Source organism: Lactuca virosa, chromosome 2 (genome assembly GCF_052849685.1).
Source record: "Lactuca virosa cultivar CGN04683 chromosome 2, Lactuca_virosa_CGN04683_v6, whole genome shotgun sequence".
Classification (NCBI taxonomy): domain Eukaryota; kingdom Viridiplantae; phylum Streptophyta; class Magnoliopsida; order Asterales; family Asteraceae; genus Lactuca; species Lactuca virosa.
The window spans coordinates 272,217,112-272,231,286 of NC_136427.1; the positions used below are offsets into that span (position 1 = coordinate 272,217,112).

The window sequence follows — 14,175 nt, forward strand, 5'->3', positions numbered from 1 at the left end:
AGGTTGTGTATTCCAGTCACAACACGACTCCACAGGGCCGATGGGTTCTTTTTAAAATTCCACCACCATTTAACAATTAAGCCAATGTTAAAAGTTCTAATCGAACCAACGCCAACTCCTCTATTTTCTTTAGAGGCAATCACATTGTCCCAAGAAACCCAATGAATTTTCCTGTTTTTTTCATTACCACCCTATAGGAATTTCCTTAGTAATTTCTCAAGCTTTTCAACAACACCAATAGGAGTCGTGAAGATGGACAGATAGTATGTAGGCAAGCTACCTAGCACAGATTTTACGAGGGTTAAACGACCGCCAAAAGACAATGATTTAGCTTTCCATGTTGATAGCTTGGTTTGGAATTTTGTTATCACTGGTTCCCAGTTCTTTATTAGATTCATGTTGGCGCCCACCGACACCCCTAGATATGTAAAATGAAGACTTCCAGCATCGCATCCAAGAATGTTTGCCCAACTTATCGTTTCCTGCAATGTGGCACCAATTCCGAATACCTTGGACTTATGGAAATTGACCCTTAAACCGGAAGAGACGTGGAAGCAATTAAGAATACGAGCGAGATTTTTAAGGTTTGATCTTGTCCATTCTCCAAGGAATAGTGCGTCGTCTGCATAGAAGAGATGAGAGATTGATGGTCCACCATTAGGAATACTGACGCCTTTGAATATACCTTTTTCTTCTGCTGATTTGAGTGCAACATTTAAACCCTCCATTGCTATAATGAAGAGGAAAGGAGATAGCGGGTCTACTTGTCGGACCCCTCTCGTGATGTTAAATTATTTGGTAGGAACTCCATTAACGATTAAAGATGCACGAGACGAGGAAAGACATCCACTTATCCAACTCCGCCATTTATTTCCAAAATCCATCTAAGCCTTATCAAAGTCCACCTTGAATAACAACACCTTCTTCTTTATCTTTTTAGCCCATGCACCAATTTCATTAACAATTAGCGGTCCGTCCAATATGTTACGTCCTTCGACATACGCTGATTGTTCCTCACCAATAACCTTCCCGATAACGGTCTTGATTCTGGTGGCTAATAGCTTGGTGATAATTTTGTTGAGGCAACCGATTAAGCTAATTGGACGATATTCGCTAAGGAAGATAAGATCTTTGGTCTTGGGAGCAAGTGTGATGAAGGATGAGTTACAAGTGCGTGATAATGTGCCATGGTCTTCAAAATGACGAACAAAAATCATTATATCAGGAGCTAGAACATTCCGGTATCCTTTAATGAATTTGAAAGTAAGCCCGTCGGGGCCTGGTGCTTTATCGCTCCCACAGGACCAGACAACCCCTCTAACTTCTTCAAGTACAAATGGAGCTTCAATGCGAATCGCATCCATCATTGATATGGATTAGAAGTGATGATTAATGAGTTTAGGACGAGACGACCATTGCTCGCTGAATTTAGCTTGAAAGAATCTAAATACTTCATCCTTGATCTCATTTGCTTCCGTTGTCCACCTGCCATTTATTGTGAGACCATTCAATCTATTCCTTTTAATTTTGCAATTTATAAATCCATGAAAGAATTTACTGTTTTCATCTCCATCCACCGTCCACTTGATTCTTGATTTTTGTTTAAGGTCTAATGTTGCCAGCCTTTCGAGTTCAAGGATTTTTTGAAGACCATTGGATCTTGTTTTTTAGTTCTTCATCTGTAAAGGATATGGATTCTGCTGCCTTTTCAATCCTGGATATGTCATCTTTCAGATTGTCCAGCATCACTTTTTCTTTCAAAAGTTCATTCTTTCTCCATTTTTTGATTCCGTTCTTTAAATAAATAAGTTTGGCAGCCAAGTAAGCATCCAGGCTACCGTATCCATTAAAGGAATTCCATGATTCTGTAACAACCTGATCCAAACCGTCTTTTAGTAGCCATGAGTTGTAAAATTTGAACGAAGGAGGACCAAAGTCGGCGACTAAAGATATGAGTGTAATATGACAATGGTCAGAGAGTTCCCTTGGGTCATGAATGTGTATTTCTCACCTCCCATATTAAAATCATGTAGACCAAGATTATGAACGACCCTATTGAACAATCTAGCACTTGACGGGCAAAAGGTGGAATTAAATCTATCCTCCTTACGTCTAACGACATTAAAATCACCAAAATAAACCCATCTACCAACATTTGCTTGTTGGTTCAGAAGAAGTTCTCTCCATAGGACTTTTTTTCTGCTAGTGATTGGGTCCATATATATTAGCAAAGATGGTGTTACATGGTAATCCTTTCCATTTGCCAACTTAGCTCATAATTAAAGGATTACTTATATACCTTCATTAACTATTACACTTTTAATAAGTAACTCGTTTTCATATAAATCAATATAATTATGAAGCTTCCGTTTAAAAAATTCCGTCGTAGTTATTTGATATTATATAACCTACATTAATTACTGGGGTCAAGCATTTGAATTTACTAAATTATGATTTATGACCTAAATAACTATTTTACTTTCAAAACAATGTCAAAAAGTAATTAACCCTTTAAAAATAAATAATGCGCTTCCTCCTTATTTCCCTTCTTCTGATTGGTCAATCCAAAACCACACGGATCAACCAACTCCCAGCATCACCCGTTGATCAAACTCAATCTAGCGGCCAAAATCCATCACCACAAAAATCAATACTCCAAGCGAAGCGAACAAATCGCCATATAAATAACACCCCCACATATTTCTCAAAAACATCACACACAATAAGTTTAATCGGAAAAATCACAGGGGCTTTCTTCTTCCGTCAGGTTAATTTCCTAATTTAGTCGTTGAAAGGTGAAATGGAGGCCGGAACAAAGGTGAAAAAGGGAGCCGCCGGAAGGAAGGCTGGTGGTCCTAAGAAGAAGCCGGTTTCCCGCTCCGTCAAGGCCGGTCTTCAGTTCCCCGTCGGCAGGTTGGGTCGTTTCCTCAAGAAAGGCCAGTACGCAAAGCGTGTTGGAAGCGGTGCTCCGGTTTACCTCGCCGCCGTCCTCGAGTACCTTGCTGCTGAGGTATTTTCCGGCTTATTTATTTACAATTACCTAACACCCCTTCACTGCTTTATCGATAAATTGAGCATTGAAACTGAGTTCATTAACTATCGGTAAAATTAACATTGGAGTTTTGTACGAATGTTCTTATTCGCAGATCTATATGATTTTTTGATGTTTGTTAATTCTGAAATTCGAATTTCTTACCCAATGAATTTGAAATTAGGTTTTGGAGTTGGCTGGAAATGCTGCCAGAGACAACAAGAAGACCAGAATCATTCCCAGACATGTTCTTTTAGCTGTGAGGAATGATGAAGAATTGGGAAAACTTCTTTCGGGCGTGACAATCGCTCATGGTGGTGTTCTTCCAAACATCAACCCAGTTCTTCTGCCAAAAAAGGCTCTTGACAAAGCAACTAAGGAGCCTAAATCTCCATCAAAAGCAACCAAATCACCTAAGAAAGCTTAGTGGATGGATATCAAAATGCATCAGTTCGTTGTTAATCTTCTGAACATTTGTTTGCGATTTAGGGTAAAGTTAGCTATTGTAGTCTCTCTCTGTACTCAGAATCTTATTGCTGGATTTAACTATGTAGAACAACATCTCGTTTGTTTGGAATGAAAATTAGTATTTTTGTATACATGATTCCTATATCCTTGATTTATTTTCAATTTCCTGTATCATGGCTCATAAGTTTGGGATTGGATCACGTTGTTAGGTTATTAATGATGATGGCAGTGCCATTACCATAATATGGATGTTATTTTCGTGTGTACTTTGTGGACATAAAAATATGAGATCGAGAGATTTGCATATGTAAAGGTTTTTTTAACTGTCGCTTTTATTATTATTCCAAATTTGGTTTTATATGCAACTGGTGTTGTTCAATCACGTTTTGCAATGGTTACGGGCATTTACAACCCACCCAAGCCAACACTTGGGTGTAATATGTTTTACACCAAAGTTGGTATTGAACTTTTATTTGTCATAGAAAGTATGTTGATATTTCCTCAAATGGCGTGCGTGTGGTCATAAAAGCATGGTAAAATGTCCGAAGTTGGTTTAAAACTATGTTGTTAGTTCATGCTTATTGTTTAAAAGTGGGTTATTTCTTCCAAATGATGTGAAGGTGCTTACAAAAAATATTATAAGATCTCCAAAGTACGTTACTTTTGAACATCCAAATAACTTGCTTTTCTTGCTTATTGTTTAAAAGCATATTGTTATTTCTTGTTTACTATATAAAACTGGGTTTTAAAATTTCTTGCAATTTCTGTTCAAGAAGTACCTGTTGGGGCTTATAAGCAGAAATTGAATGTGTCTTTTTCCAGAACATAAAATAACGTTTTTTGTTTTTCTTCTGAAAATAGATATGCATGACAGGTGATGTTTTTAGTTTTCGTTTCATAACAACCAATTAACTGTCTGGAACTAGTGTTTTGACTGTTTCTGCATCTTTATTGTTTAGGTGGTTACAGAATACAGATCACCTACTGAAGCTAACTGAATTTATGTTCCCAGAATCACCATAAAATAACACACAAAATATCCGCAAGTACATCTTGGTTCATATATATCTTATAGCACATAATAAAACTGAAAAAGTGGAGTCTATAATACTCTCTAGTCTCTAGCCTCTAGGTGGTGTACTCTGCATTAATCTTGACATAATCATAACTTAAATCACATCCCCATGCTAACCCTGTTCCTGGTCCATCCCCTGTTCTTGTTCCACCCAAAATAAACAACACAAATTTCTTTTTGACTTGAAGCATAAAGAATGACTTGATAATAACGTTACCTATGGATATTTGAATTTTGACAGTGCCATGGGCATCACCAGCTTCTTTCAGGTAATTACTAGCTGCTGACCTGGAACACTCCCGCATTTTCAGTATTTCAAATATCATGTATCATGTATCATGTATGGTGTTACTGTTACCTATCAAACGGAAGTGGTTGGCCTCCTTCCATAAGCAGAATATCTCCAAGTGCTATTCTAAGGGCATTTGAGTCAAAACAAATCCCCGCATATCCTGCAGCACAAGCTATCCGCCCCCAATTCGGATCCCTACCATAAATTGCCGCCTGATAAAACCAACCATAAAAACAATCATCATTATATCATTGGAAACAATTATTTCACCTTCAAATAACAACATATTAACCATCATGCCTTGGTAAGTGAAGAAGATGCCACTGAACGTGCGATCTTTGCTGCTTCACTTTCACTCCCTGCACCAGTCACTGTCACCTGCATAATTTCCAATTTCCATAAATACCCTTCTGCCCCCCCCCAAAAAAAAAAAAAAAAAAAACCAAACAGACCTCTATCAGACATGTTGCCCCTTCTCCATCCCATGCTATTGATTTGGCAAGCCCTTGCATTACCTGACAAAGATCTCAACAAACAAACATTTGTAAAAATGCATATAACAAAAAAAAGGGTAAATTGGTAATTTAAACACACCGCATCAAGGCACATTTGGAGTTGATTTCCTTCAGAACTGTGTAATGATGATATCCTGTTTGATCCAGATAAACCACTAGCCAAAGCAATAATGGTATCATTAGTGCTAGTATCCCCATCTACCTGCAACATTTAATAAACAATATTTTAGTTATTAATACACACATGTCACTATTGGTTAAATGACTAAAATACCCTTTAATGATGCTACTACTTACAGTAATCTGGTTGAAACTTCGATTCACAGCAACCTGTACCATCTTTCGCCAGATGTCAGTATCTACACACGCATCAGTTGTTATAACCTGAAAATTGACAAATTTTTTTGTATCAATAAATTTCTTTTACAAAACATTTTGTGGTAATAAATTAATAATATAGCAATATTAGTACATACACCAAGAAGTGTTCCCATATTCGGGTGGATCATTCCGGAACCTTTTGCCATTCCCCCGATTCTTATACGGCTTCCACCAACCTTAAAAAATAACTTTTTTTTTTTAATAAAACGATAATAAATGAAATAAAAAAAGTAAGCAAATAAATATAAATATGATACCTCAAACTCTACTGCTACACTCTTGCTCACAAGATCGGTTGTTGTTATTGCCACAGCAGCAGAATCTGCTCTGCAAACCGAAAGTAGAATCGATAATTAATTTAACATTTAAAGGAAAGGAATACAAGGAGTTACAAATTACAACATTACCCATTGACACTTGATGAAAGCAAACTAATTAACTTAGGAAGTGAATTAAGAAGAGGCTCCTGCACAATGCACATAACATGATAAGTCAAACACATGCTTAAGAAATTGACTATAAATGAATTTGCTGTGTTATTTACCTTCTTTATTCGTTGACCAATTACTCCAGTTGATTCTATCAAGATTTCATCTGGGCTTACTTGAAGTAACTGTAGAATTGTGAATTATCAGTATTATTTTCGTTGTGTAAATAGAAACAAATGAACACAATGAGGTTTACACTTTACATACATTGGAAAGGGCATTTGAACAATCTATTACATCTTGGTAACCTGCATCCCCCTGTAAGGGCATATACGTCATTTTACATCACGGGTAACAAAAAGTTAAGTCAGAAATTACCGTGGCTGCATTTGCTTGACCAGCATTTATCAAGACTGCACGGGCCTAAAGAGGTTGCATAATTGAAATCAGTTAGATAAATTCAAAAGATTTGGTAATAAAAAGTTATAGAGAAAACTCACTGTTGTAGATTTTTGTAATGTACTTTTGCAATAAAGAACGGGTGCAGCTGCAACCACGTTTCTAGTAAATGCCCCTGAAGGAAGTTTGTCAAATTGATCAAGCAATTTTACACTACTAGAAGGTTAAAATAGTAAATTCAACGAACCTGCAGATATGGCATCTACATCACAAGTGACAAGTGCAAGATCAGGCTTCTGTCCTGATGCTCGCAATCCTCCATACATCCCTGCAGCTTTGAATCCTTCAGCAGCAGTAACTCCACCAGGAATCTTCACAATTAAAATCAAAAAGATTCAACAGGTTTGGGACTATGATGAATGATCCCTACTTTTGTGTTCAAACATGTCTCAGAATAAGGAAATGCATTACCTGCTTCCATGGTCCTTCAGGCAAAAATATTGGAGCAGCTGGGATGAAATTTGATGCCTCTTTTACATCTATCGACATGGAAAATACCCGAAAATCTCTTTTTGGAGAAGCAAATGAACCTAACAGCTGCAAAAAAGAACATCCATATGATCAAATCAGATATAGTTTTAGTTCAAATGTTAAATAAAGACGAAGAACATGTTGTAATTTTAGGAGTCAGTTTCGAGTAATGTAGTAGAAATTTCCTCATGTTTTAGCCCATTTAAAACCCACTTTTACGACGACTGAAATAAGAAAATTTAGGGTTTAGAGTTTTAGCTACTACTATAACATGGTTCCAGATAGGCGCAATTAAACAAATGCAGACGTACAAACAATCGAATGTATAAACTTGACAAAATTTGAATTAAGTTGACTTGATTCTGACCTTTCGAGAATTGAATTCAGAGAGCTTAAGTGAAACAAATTGGGGAGGAACACATAATGACGACATTGTTTCTTAGTAGTATTTGAACCTCCTCAGAGAAGATGCAAGCGTTCAAGTTTGTATGCCGGCGTAAAGTGAAAAAAGAGAGTTAGGGGTTACAACTTAGAAGCGTATCAAGTATAAATTAAAGTTGTCACATATAATTGGATGCTGGACTTACTACAATTATTAAGTAACAAAAAAATATAGATATATTAAAAGATTTTGTGATTATCTCCTATGGTTTGTATTTAAGCTAGTTCCTAGTTTATTGTTATCATTTCCTTATTTCCGGCTATGATTTTGTATTTATTCTCATAATCGATTAATGAAAGATAGATTTCTGTTTACCAGTTTTTCATAGTATCAAAGCGGGTCGATCAGATCTCGCAGAACAAACCTAAAGCAGCGACACTGCCATGGTAGGAGACGATGCGGGCAAATCCGGAACCAAAAAGATGATCATGTTGAAACAAACTCACCATATTACATACATGCGTATGAGTATTCCATACAGATGCACGTAAACGATGACGAGAATTATGGAGACTGTGCTCAAGAGATGAAAAACTTCCTATTTACAAAGAACAAGATGAGATTTGTAGATGAGACGATCAAACTACCAGATGGTGATTCCCCAGATTACATGAGGTGGATGCGTTGTGATGCTATGATCAAGGGTTGGCTCACCACGACGATGGAAAAGACGATCAGATCGAGTGTCAAATACGCGAACACAACTGCAGAGATGTACGCTGATCTTGAAGAGCGATTTGGCAAAGAAAACGCTCCTCGTACGTATGAATTAAAGCAGGCCCTCACAACGACTCAACAAGATGGTAGTTCAATATCGACTTACTACACCAAATTGAGAGGAATTTGGGACAAGATTCAGTCTGTATCACCGAATCCAAGGTGCTCATATGGTAAGTGCACGTGTGATCTTGGGAAAAGATTGAATGAAGCTAAAGAAAAAGAAAGACTCTATGTGTTTATGATGGGTCTTAATAGTGCTCTCCACCATAAAGACAAATTCTTGCTTCAAAACCAACTTCCACGTTGGGAAGATGAATTGTAATAATGAATCTCCTGGCATCATACCCAACGACGATTATGTTCCAGTAGAAGGAAAAGGAACCCCGACCTTACCTAACGGGATTAAAATCGTTGAAGTGTTATACATTCTGCAATCTGAATGCAACATTCTTTTTGTTAGTTGTTTGACGAAAGATCTTCATTTTTATGTGACGTTCTTTCCTGATTTCTTTGTTGCACATGAACTACATACTAGGAACTTGATTGGCATAGGACAATGTGACAAAGGTCTCTATCGTATGGCTTTGACAACAAAGAAAGGTGCAAGAATTACATCAAATGCTTCCATTTGGAATAAGAGATTAGGACACGCTTTCAAGGCAAAATTGCATCAAGTATATTTTTACCCAATTTTACTTCTGAATTGAAAAACAAAGTTTGTGATTCATGTATAAAGGCTAAAAACACTCGTTTACCTTTTTCTTATAGTTCTATTAAAACTAGTGAGTTCTTTGATCTTATACATTGTGATATATGGGGAAGCTATCATACACCATCTTTATATGGGGCACGCTACTTTCTCACAACTGTTGATGATTTTAGTAGAGGGGTATGTGTATTTTTCATTAAGTACAAACATGAAGCAAGCAAGTGCTTAATGGATTTTTGCAAAATGGTCAACATTCAGATTGGTAAAAATGTTAAGAGAATAAGAAGTGACAATGAGGATGAGTTCACATTAGGCTTAATGATTGAATTTTATACACAACAAGAAATTATTCTTGAAACCTCATGTCCTCACACCCCACAACAAAATGGGTTCGTCGAGAGGAAACATCAACATTTACTTGAGATGGAAAGGGCTCTGAGATTCGAAGCAAACTTGTCAATCAAGTTATGGGGAGAGTGCATCATGACGACTGCATACATAGTTAAATGATTATCCTTTAAGGTAATATGATTTAAAACCCCCTTGAATTGCTATTTAGGAAGATACCCAGTTATGAGCACATGAGGGTGTTTGGATGTCTTGTGTATGTAAGAAACACAAAGACTAAACGATATAAGTTTGAAGTGAGGAGACCGGGTGTTTTTGTAGGACATCCTCAAGGCAAAAAGGGCTACAAGGTTTTCGACATTGACAACAACAAAGTCATCACTTCAAGAGATGCTAGATTTTATGAAAATGTTCTCCTTTTCTTAACTACAGAAACCAAGAAAAATAAAGACGAGGATGAAAATTTCTTTGATTAGAATTATGAGGATGACATAATTCCAAATCAAGTTCAAAAGGATGTTCAAGAAAGTGATGAAAATGATGTCGATGGTTTTAATGACCAATCTATTAATGAACTAGATACCGTAGATGAAGTAAATACTGAGGGCAGTTCCACGCCACAACCAGAGAATCTGCCAAGAGAAAAGAGAACGAGAATCCAACCGAAAAGATTTGAAGACTTTGTTGTCAACATACCGCCATCGATATACCTCACAAGTGATGGGTTTAGAGCAAAAGAACATCCTATGTGCACATGCAAAACCCTAAAGCTTTGGATCTAGGTTTCTCTATTGTACATGCAAATTTATCCAAAGCTTGCAAACCCTAATATAGCATACTATGAAAAAACGAGATCTATAATAAAACAAGTTTAGATGTTACCTTTCAATAGTTGCAAGAATCTTCAATCTTCAAGAGCTTAGTATCACAAGTGTAATACCTCTAATGGCTTACAAACACCAAAGCAAGAAGATGATCTAGAAGAGAGGGAGGAGGAGGCACAATTTCGGCTATAGTAACTCTAGGGTTTCTCAAGTGCCGAAATCTGTAGCCCTAGGGGTTCCTTAAATAGCTGAGCTGCTAGGGTTTTAGTCAAAACCCTAATTGGATAACTCAGGCCCTAAGCAGCTTCAAGAACCTTCTGGAATAAGGCCCCTTGGACGAAATTAGAGTGGGCTTACACTCTAAATTTCGTCCTCCCTTATATCCATAAGGATTCACAGCCCAAAATCAATTATCTTATAATTGACAGTTCCAATCCCCCTTTATTTAATTAATCTCTTTCAGCCACAAAATTAATTCTTGACCAATATTAATTAAACTATATGATTTCTCTTTTAATATATTATTCATATAATATATTAATAAACATAATAACCTCTCTCTCTCTCTCTCTCTCTCTCTCTCTCTCTCTCTTTCTCCATAAATCATCATGTCCAGTTGCTTCGATGAAGGCAACCCAAAAGCACCATGCATAATCGGGTCAAGTACATACCAAATATAGTTACGGGCTTAGAAACTAATCCAACAACAAGAACCCCGCAAGATCACGACTCCTTTACGGTACACCCGATAGCTAATTATGTTTCTTATAAAAAAATTTCTAACGAACATAAAGCTTTTTTGACAACAATCAGCTCAAATGACAAGCCAAAACACTTCAAATAGTTCGTTCAAAGTGAAAAGTGGAAGGATGGCATCAAAATGAAATAAAAGCGTTAGAAGAAAACAATACATGGATTCTTCAAGAATTACCGGAAGGAAAGCATGCCACTGACTCAAAGTGGGTGTACACAATTAATTATAAAAACCGGATGGCGAAGTTGAAAGATATAAGGCACGACTGGTAGCAAAAGGTTTCACCCAACTGAAGGAATTGATTTCCATGATACGTTTAGCCCTGTTGCCAAATTGGTTACAGTGTGAACCGTCCTTACTGTAGCTAGTAAGAAAGATTGGATCATACACCAACTTCATGTCAACAATGCATTTTTGCATGGGGATCTTGAAAAAGAGGTATATATGAAGGTACCAAAAGGGTTTGCCAGATAGGAGAAACTAGAGTCTGTAGGTTGGATAAATCTATTTATGGATTACGACATGCCTCACACAATTGGTACCAAAAATTCATAATGGAATTCTCTTCTTTGGGATACAAGCAAACACATGTTGATGCTTCGTTGTTTATACATGAAAAGGGTGATATTTATGTTGCTGCTCTTATATATGTTGATGATGTAATTATCAAGGGAATTAGTGCAACAAAAATCCAAGAAACAAAAGATTATCTTAACGACAACTTTAATATTAAGAATTGGGATCATTGAAGTACTTCCTTTGTAACGTCCCAAAAATAAGACCCAAAAGTTTTCCTTTTTAAATTACTAAAATAATGAATTATATCATTTTCATAGAACCAAGGTAATCAATACATCATCGTTATCAGAGTAAATCACAGAATGTGAAACATGTGGTGTGTGCTCTACAATCATCCCGAGCTCTCCCAATTGAAAACCGAAGTACCTGAAACATAAGCTAAAAACCATAAGCACAAAGCTTAGTGAGTTCCCTAAAATACCACACACCATACATACATAACACACAACAGGCCCCGTCCAAAGGGTATAACGGGCCCCGCCCAATGAGCATAACGGACCCCGCCCAGTGGGTATAACGCCCCCCCCCCAATGATAATAACGGGCCCCACCCTAACTCGCATAATGGGCCCCGCTCTCATACAAATCATATAAAATATATAATCATATAAACATGCAACACATGCGAAAATCACAAAGATAATAGCATATCGTACAATCATCTGGCCCTGCCCACTGAGTATAATGGGCCCCGCCCACATACAAATCATATACGCATAACCAGATACTAGCATACAGGATAACCATCGGGCCCCGCCCAGTAAGCATACATGTAACATCCAAAAGTCTGGTATGTCTTGAAACCCTAAGAAATGATAATTTTTGCATAATTGGTCCCTTAAGTACGCTGGGCGTACTTAAGTGTACGCTTAGCGTACTGCATGGAAGTGGTCGCGGAGGATTCAGGGTACGCCGGGCGTACCTTGAGTTACGCAGGGCGTACGCGCCAGGGACGCAAAACCCTAATTTTCCGGACTTGAGGCCTATTTAAACAACTTTAAGTCCCTTGGACTAAACCCTAGAGAGCCTCCACAGCCTTAGAACGTCCATATACTCCTGGAAACCTTGTGAGATCATTCTTAGGCCTTAAAGAGTGAATTTGTGGCCTTTTTGTGTGTATTTCAAGAAGAAGGGGTGGTCAAGCAAGCTTGGATCAAGAGGGTGCTTCAAGATCCTGCACCAAAAGCATCTTGCAAAGCTTCTGGAGGTAAAAAGCTTGCATCTTTCCTTTCTAATCTATAGATCTAGCTAGGGTTTTGGTGGTTTGTCCCTTTTATGAACTTTGGACCTCTTTTGTGGAGTTAAGCCTTCCCTTTTGATATGAAAGTCAGATCTGAGGTCCCCTAGTCATTTAGAAGTATAAAAATGGAAGCTTGATGAGAGATTTGACCTCATGCTTGGGTAAAAGACCTTGAAAAGGTCTTAATGGAGTGGTTGGGTGTGGATGAGACATGCAAGGGCATAAAGTTGCCAACTTTATGCCTTCGGACACCTTTTCAAACTTAGATCTAGCTTTTGGACGTGAGGGATTCAAGCATTAAGCACTTAATGGGAAAAGTGCTTAATACGGTTGTACGCTGGGCGTAACTGTCTGTACGCAACGCGTAGTCGCTAAATCTTCAGTATGCTGCGCGTACCAGGGAGGTACGCTGGGCGTACACAGCTCAGTTGGGCCCTAAGCTGTTTTGGGCCTTTGGGCCTCAATTGGCTGTTGAGCTTGATTGAATTCTGTAAGATTGAGGCCTTTTCATCTGTTTGGGCCGAGGACTTATTGGTTGGGCCTTATTGGGCCAAGGGGCCCATTAAGGATATTGGACTTGAATTTTGGGGCCCATTTGAAAGAAAAGGGTAATTGGGCCTTGGGGGTAGAGTTTGAAGGTTGGGCCTTTCCTTGGGTAATTTAAGGTCTTATCATTGATTATATATTATTGTTATTATTCAGCTTGGGAGGTTGCGGATTATTGGGAGGGCAGTATTTGTATTCATCGGACGGAGGTGAGTCTTCTCACCATACCTATGGGTCTACGGCACCAAGGCCGGCCCATTATGTGATCATGTTATGTGTGTGTTATTCATTTATGGATTGATATGTTATGTGATATTATGTTGGTATGGAAGACCCCGGGGGGAGCCCGTGGCATTGGATATAAGACCATGTGGGGTAGCCCATGGCAGTCCTAGGTAAAGACCATGTGGGGTAGCCCATGGCATTGGATGTAAGGCCATGTGGGGTAGCCCATGGCAGTCCTAGGTAAAGACCATGTGGGGTAGCCCATGACATTCTTGCTGAATCATATTGCATAGTTTCTGTGGCATGTTTATAGCTTATTTAGCTATCAGGATATGTGTATGTGAATGTGTGTGGTATGCTCTGGGAAACTCACTAAGCATTTCGCTTACAGGTTGTTGATTTGTTTCAGGTACTTCTGAGCCTAAGGGCAAGGGCAAGGCGTGATGACGTGGCGTGCACTCTATCTCTCTTTTGATGTGTATGGGACCCTCTGATGTTTTAAAAAGGAAAAACAATGATGTAATGAATGTTGATTTGAAAACAAATGTTTTGGGATTTTATGGTTTATAAGATTGGTTTTGGGTAACTGAAAATGAAAATTTTTATTGGTAAAATTGGGTCGTTACAAGTTGGTATCAGAGCCTTGGTTTGAGGGATTCGGGCACATCC

At 38.0% G+C, this 14,175-nt stretch overlaps 2 protein-coding genes across 2 annotated transcripts; one reads left to right on the forward strand and one right to left on the reverse strand.

Moving 5' to 3' along the window:
• Positions 1 to 2,696: 2,696 nt before the first annotated feature.
• LOC145161088 (histone H2A) lies at positions 2,697 to 3,630 on the forward strand. Its single transcript, XM_079080526.1, has 2 exons — positions 2,697 to 3,010; positions 3,216 to 3,630. The coding sequence occupies exons 1-2, from the start codon at positions 2,801 to 2,803 to the stop codon at positions 3,456 to 3,458; spliced, it is 453 nt and encodes a 150-aa protein (XP_078936652.1). The 5' UTR covers positions 2,697 to 2,800; the 3' UTR covers positions 3,459 to 3,630.
• A 782-nt stretch (positions 3,631 to 4,412) lies between these two features.
• LOC145161089 (arginine biosynthesis protein ArgJ family) lies at positions 4,413 to 7,655 on the reverse strand. The gene is made up of 17 exons (XM_079080527.1): positions 7,488 to 7,655; positions 7,061 to 7,186; positions 6,837 to 6,960; positions 6,691 to 6,764; positions 6,569 to 6,613; positions 6,458 to 6,508; positions 6,307 to 6,375; positions 6,170 to 6,228; positions 6,020 to 6,089; positions 5,858 to 5,938; positions 5,679 to 5,765; positions 5,461 to 5,583; positions 5,319 to 5,381; positions 5,167 to 5,244; positions 4,933 to 5,078; positions 4,792 to 4,862; positions 4,413 to 4,710 (listed from the first exon to the last, which is right to left on the reverse strand). Exons 1-17 carry the CDS (start codon positions 7,551 to 7,553, stop codon positions 4,628 to 4,630), a joined length of 1,416 nt encoding a protein of 471 aa, XP_078936653.1. The 5' UTR covers positions 7,554 to 7,655; the 3' UTR covers positions 4,413 to 4,627.
• Positions 7,656 to 14,175: the final 6,520 nt, after the last annotated feature.